The 13,902-nt window shown below is 46.6% G+C and overlaps 2 protein-coding genes across 22 annotated transcripts in view; one reads left to right on the forward strand and one right to left on the reverse strand.

Moving 5' to 3' along the window:
- The window catches only part of LOC145970020 (uncharacterized), a 137,891-nt gene that overhangs the window by 59,075 nt on the left and 64,914 nt on the right, over positions 1 to 13,902 (reverse strand). For 4 of the 6 annotated variants that reach the window (XM_083096397.1, XM_083096396.1, XM_083096395.1 and 1 more), the window contains exon 3: positions 7,950 to 8,141. The exons of 1 other annotated variant lie outside the window; for it this stretch is intronic. In XM_083096397.1, the coding sequence (XP_082952523.1) occupies positions 7,950 to 8,141 (192 nt within the window). The remainder of the gene's footprint in view (positions 1 to 7,949; positions 8,142 to 13,902) is intronic. One more of the 6 variants, XM_083096398.1, reaches the window with a different exon arrangement.
- Positions 1 to 13,902, forward strand: part of Br (broad-complex core protein) — a 69,960-nt gene that overhangs the window by 4,165 nt on the left and 51,893 nt on the right. The window contains exons 1-2 of one of the 16 annotated variants that reach the window (XM_083096373.1): positions 8,229 to 10,921; positions 11,518 to 11,824. The exons of 10 other annotated variants lie outside the window; for them this stretch is intronic. The gene's annotated coding sequence lies outside the window, so the exon portion shown is untranslated. 5 more of the 16 variants (XM_083096374.1, XM_083096375.1, XM_083096372.1 and 2 more) reach the window with 5 other exon arrangements.

The raw sequence follows: 13,902 nt of genomic DNA on the forward strand, positions 1-13,902 counted from the left end.
GAGACAAAACCAAAAATAAATAAGTATTACTTTAAACACAAGAGTGTAAATAAAAAATGTGCAAATTGAAAAAAAATACATATACATGTACCAATATTTTTTTATCGCCTATTACTTTTCGAGTGACTTTATTGCAACAGACAATTGATAATTGATTACTCAACGTCTTTTTCTAAAAATATGAATGAGAATCCAGAGATTCGCGAGATTTTATTTCGTCGTTTGTGGAATATCGATTAAAGGAAAAAAAAATCTTGTCGCATACGTTCCAATTATCACAGAAATGACCGTCGATCCTTATTGACTATTAATTTATAATGTAATTAGCTCTCGAGCGCATATTTGCCCGGTAGCATTAATACGCTGAGGCAAATTAGAGCGATGCGATGGCCAGTTTAATTTTCTCGGAAGCACCTGCATACGAGAAAAGGGATGTATCCGATAACGGTGTGTTCTCCTTGAACCATAACGGACGCTGAATCTCACCCGTTATTCCACCCGTTCTTCCTCGCCCTCTCCTCCCCGCTCTTCGCTCCTTCCTCGAGATTCTTCGCTCTGAGAATTATTGGACGCCGTAAAATGGTCGTACGCGCGCATATTTATCTCTTCTTACTTTCTAACAGGCATATAAAAATCGCTCCCTTTTAGAAATTGAAGCAAATACACGTAGCAAAATTTCGTCGAGTGTACAAAGCATCTCGCAAGAAGATACATTTTTAAACGTGTTCCAGTAGTAAAATGGATTTTTTGTCTGTAAAACATTTAGATTTTTTTCTATATATTTGTTCGAATTATGAAAATAGAAGGAGAGAATCAAGTTTATAAAAATTATGATTCAACTTTTTGACGCTCTACATTACGTCAAGTTTACACGACGATTCCATCGTACGCCTACCGTGTCGTTTATTCGATCGCTTGATTTATTGCCAATGACATTTCGCGGAATTGTCAGCGGCAGGAAGTCTTATCTCGCGCGTAGACGCGTCAACTTGAAGAAAGCAGATAGTTGAATTAACGCGAGGATGGAGAGAGGTGAGCGCGGTTGCGTAAGAGCCTCGCCAAGAGCCTCGGGTAACATCAAAGACAAACTAACTCTTTATCGCGCTATCGGGCTAGAGTGCGAGATTCTACGAAATAGAAGTGTAGTTTGTACGTGCAGGTATGCGTACACATAATACGAATCGGTCGATTAGATTGTACGCCTAGTAACTAGATTACGTCGTCTCGCGACGACCGCCGCCTTATCTGCGAAATTAGACTCCGAGGCAGGCGAAGGCGTTATTTAGGCGCGACCGACGCGACGCAGGCTCGCTTGAAAAACCGTCGTTATTCGCGTTAGAGACCGACGCGTCGCTCTACAATAACGCGATACACTATCGCGTATTTTTGCCACTCCCCGCGATCATTTATCTTCGACATTATCCGACAAGTAGAGACGGTAACGCGTTTGCTTATTACACGCGTCAATTATTCGCATACAATTATCCTCGTTGAAACAAACGTTCGCGTTGATTTTTATTATTTTATTTTCGCAAGAGAGAGAGAATCCGTTTGATCTTATCACGAACGATAGCAAAGCAGAGGGATATTCTAAAGCGCGAATACGTTCAAAGGACGATCCATCGTGCGTGATATCATCCTATTAAATTTACATGTTTTTCTAAACGCCCGCCTGCGGGAAATATCTCCGCGATCGATAAGCGATCGATGCCGTCGAGAGGGAGAGAGAGCTCGATAAAATTAACAAAGCGAATTCATTCACCGAGCGGCTCGAACCGAGCGGCGCGAGTATCAATCGTATAAATTCCACGCGCGCTATTCACCGATATACAAGACGCCCGATTAAATTGTATATACATGTACCGGGCGCAAATTTTCAGGTGCCGAGGGGCAACCGTTTGCGCATACGTTTTGCATGACGCGCGTTAAAATTCGCACCGGTTGATTTCGCGCGACGCGCGTACCTTGAGAGGAAAAAGGTCGCAGGTGCGAAACTTTTAACCAATCGCATCTCGCGGACTTGTGCAGACTCGTCGCGTACGAGAACAACTTGTTATAAACGCGTGACAAAAGTGAGATTTACAAAAATAAATATATACATTAATATATATTTTGGAGTACATGTATACTTTTTTAATATATATATAAAAGAGGAGAAAGATGATACGAGTTGATTTATTACGTAGAAAGTAGAGACAAATTGGAAAATAAAGAAGCGTTTTTTTCCTTAATCTTGAGATATTCTACTATAAAATATTAACTGTATTACTTTCCACAAAAATAATCTATGAATAGATTAAATATTAATCTTTTCCGGAAAGCGATATCGCGATACCAATTCTCGCCACGAGTTCGTTTCGGTCTTGCAAAAATGATTTGATTTCGTAACAATTGAATATTCTAATTATTTTTGACACGATAATTTGAAACGATTACTGTCTTTTTCTTCGCGTTTTACACAATTTGCAAAAATCGCACATTTTTCTTCAGTTGATAAATCGCGTTGAGGGGGGGTATCGATAATTATAAAATTACAACACACTCGTAGTCTAATCGTCTTATCGAATTATCAAAATTATCTCGCTGGCGATAGCGCGCCTCTAGCAATCGATACTATTTCTTTCTCTCGCAAAAATTTCGCGAAGCGCGAGAAAGGAGAGGCGAAAGAAAGAAATAAATAAGCAATCGTGTGCACGAAACGGGGACGTTGCAACTCGCGCTTGTATAGGCGCGCAGGAAGGTCAAAATGTGGACACACAATGCGGCGCCTATTGTGAAAGCGGCAAGAAAGAGAGCGTCGCTTTATTTAAGCCACTTGAAATGCGCACGTCAGCTGATCGTGACGAATCATATCCGAGAATCGGCGGAGTAGTCAACGAGACGGCGGTATAACGGCGCGACGGGGGTCGGTGTATTTATGCGAGCGCGGGGGGGAGCGGGTACGCGGTTCCTTCCTTCGGACGGCTCTTTGTTTCGTGCATTATACGCGCATGTGCACGCGCGCACGCCCACATTCGCGCGCTCGCGCGCGCGAGCGAAAAAATGTGCATACGCGCGCGCGAGCGGATACGCCCGTGTGCGTGCGTGCGTGCGTTTACGTAGCGTCGCTGGTGTCCCGGGCGTATGAATTAGGCGGCCACCAGAAATAGGCTGTTGCGGGGAAAAAAAAGAGTCGCGGCCCCGATTCCTTTCTGCAAGTCGCGGTCAAGTCCCCGTTTTCATCGGACGCGTCGAAAGCCGGAGAGCGAGATTTCGATGCAGAGATTATATTTTATCGTCTATCATAAGCGCGAAATTAGGGAAATTGTAGCGGAAATTAACGCGTCCGGTTTCGACCATTGGAGGAATTGAATGCTCGCCGAAATGGCATCTCGAAATCTTTGCTCGCGCGATATCGTGAAACGCTCTTGTCCGCCTTGTTTTAAGAGATTCGCCCAAGGTCGTATTGTTTCTGTGTAAGATTCCGCATTAAAATGCAGAGAGTCTCCGTTCGATAGAAATCCGCAAGTATAGAATGTCTTGAAATAATATTGTTAAAGAGAAACGAAATAAAAGCGGGCGTATAAAATAATAATTGTTTATGAGCTATCTCTCTTTCTACAAATCTACGATATCTACGTGACGATTTTTCGCCATTTTGTATCCAATTCGGAAATTATTACGGTCGTACTAAAATAAGTGTAGCCGCGTCATGCTTCTATTGGCAGTGGATATTTTTGTCGATAGTTTCACTTTTATGCGCTGAAAAGTCTCTCGGGGACAAATGTTCAGATTAGAATACTTTTTTTTTTAAATCCGATTATTTTGCGCGCGATTGACCCCAGACCTACTTTAAAAATTCCATCCAAACACGATTCGAAGAATAGCAATATCAGATATTGTTAAGTGTCTACGCGATAAAAATTGCATTTTATCCAGAGTTCTTTTTCAATTTTTCCCCACATGTGCGAATGCAAATTTTTAAATAATCCCATAATCGTCTCTTTGTGCGTGTCACGCGCGCGAGATGTACGTACGCTCGCAAGCGCGTGAATGAATCGCTACAGGTGCGTCTAGTTTTGCAAGAGCAGATTTTTGCATCCGCCTGATGGGACGAAAGGGGAGAGATGTAAAGGCAGACGGCAACGAGAAGGCGCGATTAAAATCGAAAGCGCTCGTTTTAAAAATTCCAGCGGGGCATCCTCAATTTTTCACCGTGATCCGCGTTTTTAAACCGCGCGTTGTAAACACACGTATATCCACACGTACATCTCGTGCATGTGTATCTCGGGCATGCAAACTCGATGCAGCCGACTGTCTGCGCTACAATTAAAAATATAGCTGCTGACCTGTTTTCAGTATTTTTAAGCGCCGACGGAAATATTCGTGGATCATCGTGTCTCAATTAATCGCACGGAAAGCAGGTCGGGCCGAGGTGGACGCGACCGTTTCGATGATTGATGATCTCGCGCATTGATTTTTACCGCCTTTAGTCGATTATCGCCGCTATACATTTAATGCGAGTAATGGTGACAAGACGTGCATTTTTTATTCGTACATCTTCTTTTCGCGCAGAATTGAAATTCCGTATTTAAATCTCTCTCTCTCGCGCGCGTTTACGTTTCGTAGGAATGTTACGTGCAAAATGCATTTACAGTAACTGTTACCCTGCGTTAAAATCACCTCACCGCGCGATAACAGCACGAATCGTGTCGATACGGCAAAATTTTGCCACGCGAGTCGTTTTGATTGTAAAAAACACGATAAGGATTTGTCGTTCCTGCTTAATTGCAATTGTTGAGTACAAAAATGTGACATTTGATCCGCTATAAAAAGATATATACGCGAAATATAATTTTTTTTTATCAGTTATTTATTTATTAATAAATCAGTTAGTTATTTATTAATTTTTTCATCTCTACAATTATATTATGTCACATCATAAGATATCTTAAAAAATATTCCGTGACCAGCTGCGAGGCGATTTTAAATTGTGCGGATATTTTATAGAGTTATTAAAACCGATATAATTTCAGTGAGTTTGATGTTACGAGTAAAGAAAAAATATATTTTAAAACGTTGATTTTCGCAGATGAAGGTAAAAATAATTTTGGTGCATCCATAATTTGCAAATAACTAAACTTATCCCTGGTCTCGCAATCCCTGGCGGCGGTTTAGATCCGCAGTAGTATAGGATAGCGTAAGAATAGACGAGCAAAGTAGCATATACGGCACTAGTCCCGTATCAAGTAGTGCGTATCTAGTATTGGCCAGACGACAAAAGGTCTTCGACGCGAGCCCTTCTTGTATTATATTCAAGAGTAGCGCGTGCGAAACAGAAATAAAACTTGCGACATAAAGTCGATTCTCTATCGCGGTACCACAGACAGTTTATTTCGGCTAATCAAACATTCATCGACGTCTACATCTATTTAATTGTATTATTCGCGAGATGTCGGCATTTTATTCTTAAATTGTACATCGCATATAGATCGTGTTAAAAAATAATAAATCTTGAGATATACGTTTTTCCACAATTTCTTAAATATTTAGATTATAAATTATTCTTTTCTCTTATCCTCGCAAATTTTTACGTGCGTACATCATTGCTATATAATTGTAAGTATCAATGTATAAGACTTGAAATGCTTGGCAAAAACCAACATGTTCTCTCTGCTCTCTCGTCGCGTTAAAAATTACATGTAACAATCTTGAAAAAATGGCAAGAATTTGTTCTAAAGATTTTTTTAAAAAAAACCTCGCTAATCGAAATAATTTCTCCTACATCCGTTTGAATTTAAGAGACCAAATTTAGACAGAGTCCGTTATTAACTCGCTCTAGTGTGCGATATTCATCATTGTCTTTTAATTACATTCTTGCTCGAGAGATAAACGATAAAAGGAACTTGACTTGGCCAAAGTTGGCGATACGCTGTCCTCGGTCAAAGTTAGTTTTTCACCTGATTCGTCGGTACCCCGGGCATTCCCACGTTTAGGTCTATGTCGACCATGGTGAAGCGTACCGTTGAAGAGAAATAATTGGTTGTTTGGCTGTCGACGGATTAGCCCGCTCGAGGTCAACGGCCACCAAATGTTTGCGAGTGCAGGGCAAGAGGAAAGGGTACCGGTTCGCACGGAGGGGACGGAGAAATGGGGGAGAGAGAAGGAGAAAGAAAGAAAGAAAGAGACAAGAGAAGAGAAAGAGAAAGAGAGAGAGAGAGAAAGCGAGAAGCGGGGGAACCGGAGGAGGATAGGCGAAAAGAATGGGGGGAAGGGTACGTAGCGATCAAACGTATGCTGCCCCGACGCCTCACCTCCGCCTTTTGTTACTTTGCGTGTGCAAAGTGCATTTGGGACGCGGGCAGTCGCGTCGCTTCCCTAAACAGGGCGATTTATCGTCGCGGATATACGTACATGTGTACGTACGTGTGTATGTATATCGACGTCGATTCGTCTCCACGAATCCCGGAAAACGTGGCGAGTCTCGACGGCACTTTAACCGGCAGGTGCGTAGCGCTAACGACGTTTCCAGCCCGCTAAAGGAAACGGGGCGGGGAGGAAGGGGGAGAGGAAGGGGGCAATTTTGGGTCGCTTCGTGCTACTCGGTACGGCCCGCTCGTTAGTGCGATCTGCCGCCTATCGTAATTAAACGACGTTATACGATTTTCGACGAATAAATTTTTTCATTTTGTATTTCATAAAAGTACAATCTAAAAAAAATAATGACGTCTTGGCAACCGGTAGTTGAAAAAATCGATAATTTCGGAATAAATCCTCGCACATCTGTTCGTACATTTCCCCTCGCGTCTCGTCCCGTTCCTTTCCGTCGAAAGTTAAATGTACAACGTGTTTCGAGGTAAAATTATCAGATTTTGGGATTTATAAATTAAAGTGTTATTTGGATATTTTTAAATAAGAAACGAGGCCATATATCATACAAGAATAGTTTCCATATTTGAAATGAGGAACGATGCGATGATTATAATAGTTACTGTTATTAGCATTCCATTTTTAATACATCGTTTTTTTTCTTGCGTGACGTATCGTAATTTTAGATGTCTAATTTTTAGCGATAACGATAATTTTACAAATGTATCTATGCTTTTCTTGCCTAAAATCATTTGAATATCACCGAGGGGATCTCATCTTCCTGCCGAAATAACCGAAATATACACGGTGCGATGTTTTATACATCGGCGTAATAGCGAGCAGGCAGCAAGTGTACGATACGGAACGATAGGGATCCGTCCGTGCGTATGAAGAGAATATAGGGTGTGCAAAAAAGGTCGGTTCGGATGATTACATGGTGCGGACGCTTCTGGCTGCAATTCAAGCATCCATCCGGACGCGTACAATGTTACAAAGCTTTTCTCTCTCTCTCTCTCTCTCTCTCTCTTTCTCTCTCACATGTACACTGTATAGCAGTAATTGACATATGTGGACCGGAATATATGGGCTTGAATTTTTATACGGAAATAAAATAGCAAGAGATTATCGATCAAGTTTCTCGCGAGCCAACATTCCTTTAATCCTATGAATTTTATAGCTCGCATAGCCTACGCGTTTACGCACACATTCATATTAAAAAAGAGAGGGGAATAAAAAACGTGAAAAAAGGGGTATAAAAAAAAATATACAATTCTAATTCCACATTAGTTTAACATGAGGCGCTCGTTGAAATTCAATTACGCACGCGCTGCGTTGTATCCGTGTTAAATTTGTACGCGATAATCGTTGGCTTAAATGCCACAAAAGTTTTCCTGTGCATTCACTTTTACGAATATCCTTGAGATTTCGCCAAATCCATGCGCGAGAGAGCCGCTCATTAAAATCAATTACGCCCGGTTGTAAATCTTTGCCGATCGAGCGTCTTCGAGGCTCGCTCCTCGCGAGCTTGCGAGACACTCTGCATTTAACGCAACTCCCGTATTCGGAGAGGATTTATTACGTCACGTAAGATCAAGGATTACCAGTTCCACGCCATTCGCACGCGCACGCTCTCCTCGTTTCGCCTCGGTCTCTCTTCTTCTCTCTCTCTCTCTGTTGCTCTTTCTCGAATATATACACATACACACACGTACACAGTCTCTCTCTTTCTTCCTCGCAGTGTGGTCACCTCTGCTTTTGGACACCTGCTGCTTCTCGCTGACGCAGACACGAACCTGCAAGCGAAACGCAGCGTCACGTGATTGGACTAGTGCTATGTATATGCAAAACGATTGATGTACGAAAGGCCAGTGAAAGTAAGTTCCGCCGTTTCTGCCGACGTTTCTGCGCGTCTCGCGCTTTATCCTCGAGAAACGATAATGGCGAATTTATATCTGCATTTTGCGCAGATGCTACACGCGGTTTGATAATTGCTACTAAAATTGAATGTCGTTAAATTATTGAGCGACAAATTTACATCGATTCTATACGTCAAAAGTATACAATGCTTTTTGCAAATCTATTTCGACAAAATTCATTTAAATCGATGGTCTGCAGAAACGTTCGTAATCAATGTCAGAGCTAAATTTTTAATCGTCGAGTATTCTTGTACGTCGCAAGACACGATTGTTCATTTTTTACCATCATTTTTAATTTTGCAGTCATAAAATGTAGAAATGTATAATCCATTATCGATCATGTATCAGATACACGTGCTACTCGCATCAAACTGTTGATTTCCCGCGGAAAAAATTTTTGCGAAATAAACTCGCGCCCGTCCAACATCCATCTATCGCCTTCACTCGGACCTCAAATTTTTTCAACATCAACGTGTCGCATCGCGATTAATTAGCTTCTCGCAATTTTTCGTCACAACCGTGCGAGGATACGTGTCGTTCGAAATGCGTCGCAGGCATTTACGCAAATCTCGCCACGTGAATCGTAAAGAGAGAGAGGGGAGAAAAACGTCGATCGGTAATCGACGTGGCGGAAAAAAAAGAGAGGCGAGGAAAAAAGCGTAGTGGAAAAAGTGGCGAGATCGTCGTGAGAGCGTTCGTACGCAATCTAGTCCAAGCATAGGTGCCACAGCCCTCACAGCCTGGGCTCCTAGGAATCCAATCAATAAATATTACAATGGAACCCCTAGAGAAGTAGGGGCGCAGCATATCCTCCTCTCTCTCTCTCTTTCTCTCTCGTCGTCGGTCCCCTCCACATTCTCGCCACCGCGCGCCCCATCCTCCCCATCATATTCCTCCTCCTGCTACCGCTACTGCTACTGCTACTGCTGCTGCTGCTGCTGCTGCTGCTTACTCTGCCTGCCTAGTCGCTAGTCGGAGGAAAAAGGATCTGTCCTACGTCGCGCGCGCTCCTGCAGTCGCTTCATTCCTCGCTCGCCTCGTCCTCGACCACGTCCGCGAAACTTGGTCCGTCCCACCCCCGTCGTCGTCCGACACCCCCCCGGCCCGTCGACCCGTTCACCGCTCCCTCCCACCCGGGATCTCCCTCGCTCTCTATCCGCCTTTTTCTCATCCTCCCGAAGCGCGCCACCAGCCACCACCCGCGCCCCTTCACGGGCCCTCGAGCCCACCACCGTTTACATTTTACTTTTCTAGTAGCGAATTAAAACCGCGTTCATGCGCAGCCCGTGGAAGGGCGTAATGATTTTTTGAGGGGCGAATCGAGTGGGGTCGCCTACGGTGGTGCACGACTCGCGGCGGCAGGAGAGAGCGAGAAGGAAGGAAAGAGAGAGAGAGGGGGTAATAGCTCTGGGTGCTACCGTCGAGTTTAGCAGGAGCAGGACGGCGCGTGCCGCGGCAAGGATAAATACCCGAACGAGCGAGCGAGCGAACGCGTTTTTGCTTCGTTAATGTTAACGAATGAGGGGTACATAATTATCGGGGAAACGGCGGAGCGGATCTCGTTTATCGATCTCGGTCGAAACGTGCAGTGACCATTTTACAATTTTGCTCCTCTCGTTCAAAACGAGCTAAATTTAACTCGAGCCTCTTATCCTCCTTCAAAGTGACAGCCGAGGCGTCAAAATCTCTCCCTCTCCCTCTCTCTCTCTCTCTCTCTTCTGTTGCTCGCGAGATTCGAATCGGAGATTAATTTTCCAAACTTTTGCAACTTTTGCGAAACCGTTTCAAGATTCCCGCAAAATCTAAAGGGAACCTAGAGGATTAAATGAATAAAACGCGCCTTGATACAACGGTTTAGGGTCGCGGTTGAAGCGCGGCAACATTTTTCTAGCTCGGGACTGGACTCGTTTCGCGGCGGCTACGCGCATTTTCGTCTCGTGAACTGATTACGGCGGGGTAGAGAGAGAAAGCGCGCGGCAGAGGGAAGAGGGAAGAGACCAAGATTGCGGGGTACACGGGGAGAGAAACAGAACAGCCGCCGCGGCCGCGGCCGCAAGCATCAACCTCTCCCACCATGGCGCCCGGTGGCGGCCGGCTCTCTCGCTCTCGCGCGCCTTGGGCTCTCTCACGCTCTCTCTCTCTGCGTACGCACTATTTTTTAGTCCGTACTTATTACGACAGATGTCTCATGCTCCGATAAAGAATAACGGCGGGCGAGCGGGAGCCTTCCCCCCGCATGCTAGTCCTAACCAGGCTCGGGAACAGCAGCCCGTACTTGGTGCTTCGTCGGCTCGTGGTGTCACTGTAACTCGCCGGTTTACGTTACGCGCGTCTCTCCTCTTTTTTTTTTTTTCCTTCCGGCTCGTCCTCGTTCCCGCTGTCTCCCTCCACCACACGCACATACACGCACGCACGCACGCACGCACACAAAATACACGCACGCACACTTGTCGCTTCGTCTCGCTTTCAAACTCGTCAACCGTCGTCGCAAATCGACGAGTCTCCGCTCCCCGCGACAGTGATTATGTCTATCGGCGTCCTCGTTCATCCGCGACCTCGAACTCGCACCGAGGATCCTCGTCTCGATCGTGGAGACGCGTAGCTTAGACCACGGGGGACCGCACACGCTCTCCTTCCTCGCCGGATCGGCACACGTGGTAGGTACACGTTTATCCCGCTCCAGACGTCCACCCGTGCCCGTCGGTCGTTATCGCCTCGTCTCGCGGTTCGTTTCGTATTTTGCGGTCGAGAGAGACCGGCGGACGGAGGAGTGCGAACGGAAGAAGGAGAGAAGGAGAGAGAGAGAGAGAGAAAGAAAAAGGCGAGGCCGGAGATCCTTTTCTCGCGCGAGAAGCGACGATTTCTCGTACGCGGAGACTGCGGATGAGAAGACACTCCGCTCCTCGACTCGAGTGTCACATGTGCATGCGTGCGTGCGTTGCGTGTGTGCGCGTATATATAAATATACATACGCACGCGTGTGTCGAGAGAAAGGAAGAGAGACGAGAGAACAATCGCGTAGAGTGACTCGTGCATTCAACGTGCACAAGTTGCGCGCGCGAGCAAACGAGAGGGAGGGTGGATGCATGCGTACGCACATGTGCACGGTATGCGAGCATCGCTGCCAGCGACGAAAGGGTACCTCGGAAGCGCGCGACATGGGAAATCTCTCTCTCTCTCTCTCTCTCTCTTTCTCCCTCTCTACAAGTTTCTCTGAGGAGAATGCGAAAAAAAATCCACGGATGCTTTTCAGACGAAACGGCGATAACGAGGGCACCGCCGGGCTTCGGTCATTTGGTACCGCGCGCGTATCGTCGTCGGTGAACGATGATATTTAACTGCGTGACACGTGCCGCACAGTGACAGCCGGTGCGGAGGAAAAGGATCGGAAGCGAGAGGAGACCGCCAAGACCGCAGACGGAACCCAATGGTCGGAGGATGGTGGTGGTGGTTATAGTGGTTTGAAAATCGTCGAAACGACACCGGGAAGGGGCGACGCACGTGAGAGCGACTTTCTCCCCACCCCCCTGTCTCTCTCTTCCTCTCTTTGACGCCACAAGGTAATTAGCCAAAGGGCCGCGCATCTCGAGAGCGCATCTCTTTGAGTAAATCTCGCTTTTTGTTATAAAGTCGTATAGAGTCGCAACCCTGTACAATGACTCCCGTCGAGTTGAAGTACGCGTTATCGCGAAAAGTGAAGGTAATCGGAGCTATTTGCAAAGTTTGCGAGCAAACTACGCCCAATTACGTCTTCCTCGTGAGAATTTACGACAGCTTTGCGATTTTCGCACCTTGCTCGGGGATGTCACCCGTCTCGAGCGATCGTGACGTTTGAGTCTGTTGCCTCGCGCTACTTCGACATTTGCGCGCGAATCGATCGTTCTTTGGTAAAATCTCAATTCCAAGGTCGAGACGCAAAGTTCCGCGATACGATTCAAGAGCTACCGTAGAGTCGTCGAGGATAATTCAGGGATGCGATAGTTTTGATGCGAAAACAAGTTGGCAATTTATTTTTGAATAGTTGCAACACGTGAAATTGAATCCGAAATCGAGATTACACCGTTTTCGACTTTGAAAAATTAATCTTGATAGAGCGAGAGAGACGTCGCGTTTCGGCATCGCACCGTGCAATCGAGGCGCGCGAGTGATTTTTAACCGATAAATTTTACACTTTTCTCGATATGTGATAAAAAATTGCATCAAACACGTAACATTATTTTGCCTCGACCGGGTTTTATTTCGTTGCGCGTACTTTTTTTGTCGCGTAATATAATTTCACGATACACAATCCGAATTTTCCCGGCGTAATTTCGGTCGGTTCAAAGTTTTCAATTATTCGTTATAATTGAAAACTTTGAACCGGCCGAAATTACGTCAGCTTCGAATCCTTTACGCAATCGGCGTTTATCGGATCTTGACCGATTCGTTAAGCGAGACGTAAGGAGCGGATTACGTCGCTTCGTTTCCTTTTCCTTTTTCCCGTCTTGGATCAACCGTCCGTTTCTGTTCCATTTAGCGCACACATCGTCTTATCGCGCGCACAGAGTCATCGTCGCTCGCAGAATTCATTATTGGACATTCACCGCGCTATTCTTCCTTCCTTCTCGTCTCCTCTCGCGTGCCACACGTACACACGCACACGTACACTCGTCTTCTAAACGTTTATCGATTAGAAGTGTATCGCGAGAAGAGTAATAAAAAAAAATTCCTTCCCCTTTTCCGTCCATCTTTCTCTCGGTCCGCGTGTCATTCAATATACCCGCCGCCGTTTCCCTCTCCTTGTCGCGCGCATCCTTTTCCCGTATCCTCGGCACCCTCTCTCCTCCCCCCGTCGCGCCACCGCGCGTTTTCTCTTTCCCTCCTCCGCCCTCTCTCCCTCTCGCGCCCCGTTCTCCTAACGGCGACGACGATCGCCGGCTTTTCGTACATTTTCGTGCGGCCTCGCGAGACGGGAGGGAAGCGCGGCGCCTTCTCCGCGAACAGAGTCGCACAGTCGTGACGTGACGTTTTAGGGGTTGGTCGGTCGGTCGGTCGGCTCGCTCGCGCACGGTATGCGACGAGGAAGGAGCCTGCTGCGGTGACTGCTCGCTCGCGGCGCCCCCGGTCAAAGTGCGAAAGATATCGTCGTCGACGTCGTCGTCGTCGCCACCGCCACCGCCGTCGTCGTCGTCTTCGTCTTCGTCGTCGTCGCGCTGCCGTGTCGCGGATCTCTCGACGCTCCTCTCCAATCTTCCCTCGTATCTCATGTGATCCGGACGACGATCGCGACCACGATCACGATCACGATCACGATTTCGCGATCACGGACGCTCGTATCCGCGTAAGCGCGCGGATGAGCCGCGGATCTCGCGCGCGCGGCGAGCGCGAAAGTCGCGACGCGCTCGATCCTGCCTCGATCCTTGTCGCTCCCGCGTCCCGTCCCTCCCCGTCCGTCTCCATCTCCCGCTCGCGCTCCGCCGTCCCCGTTTGATCGCGATCACTTTCGGTGTGCCCGACAGTTCGGGCGGCGGCGACGGCGTGGGGGCGGTGGTGGTGGTTGGTGCGCGCGATGGCGGGAGGGGAGGGATAGGAGGATGATCCACGCGCAGGAAGGAAGGAAGGAAGGAACGACCGACAAAATCGTTTAGTATTTATTTCA

The sequence above is a fragment of the Camponotus vicinus genome, unplaced genomic scaffold (assembly GCF_025532165.1).
Source record: "Camponotus vicinus isolate PSW18456_S1 unplaced genomic scaffold, iyCamVici1.0 SCAF_4, whole genome shotgun sequence".
NCBI lineage: Eukaryota > Metazoa > Arthropoda > Insecta > Hymenoptera > Formicidae > Camponotus > Camponotus vicinus.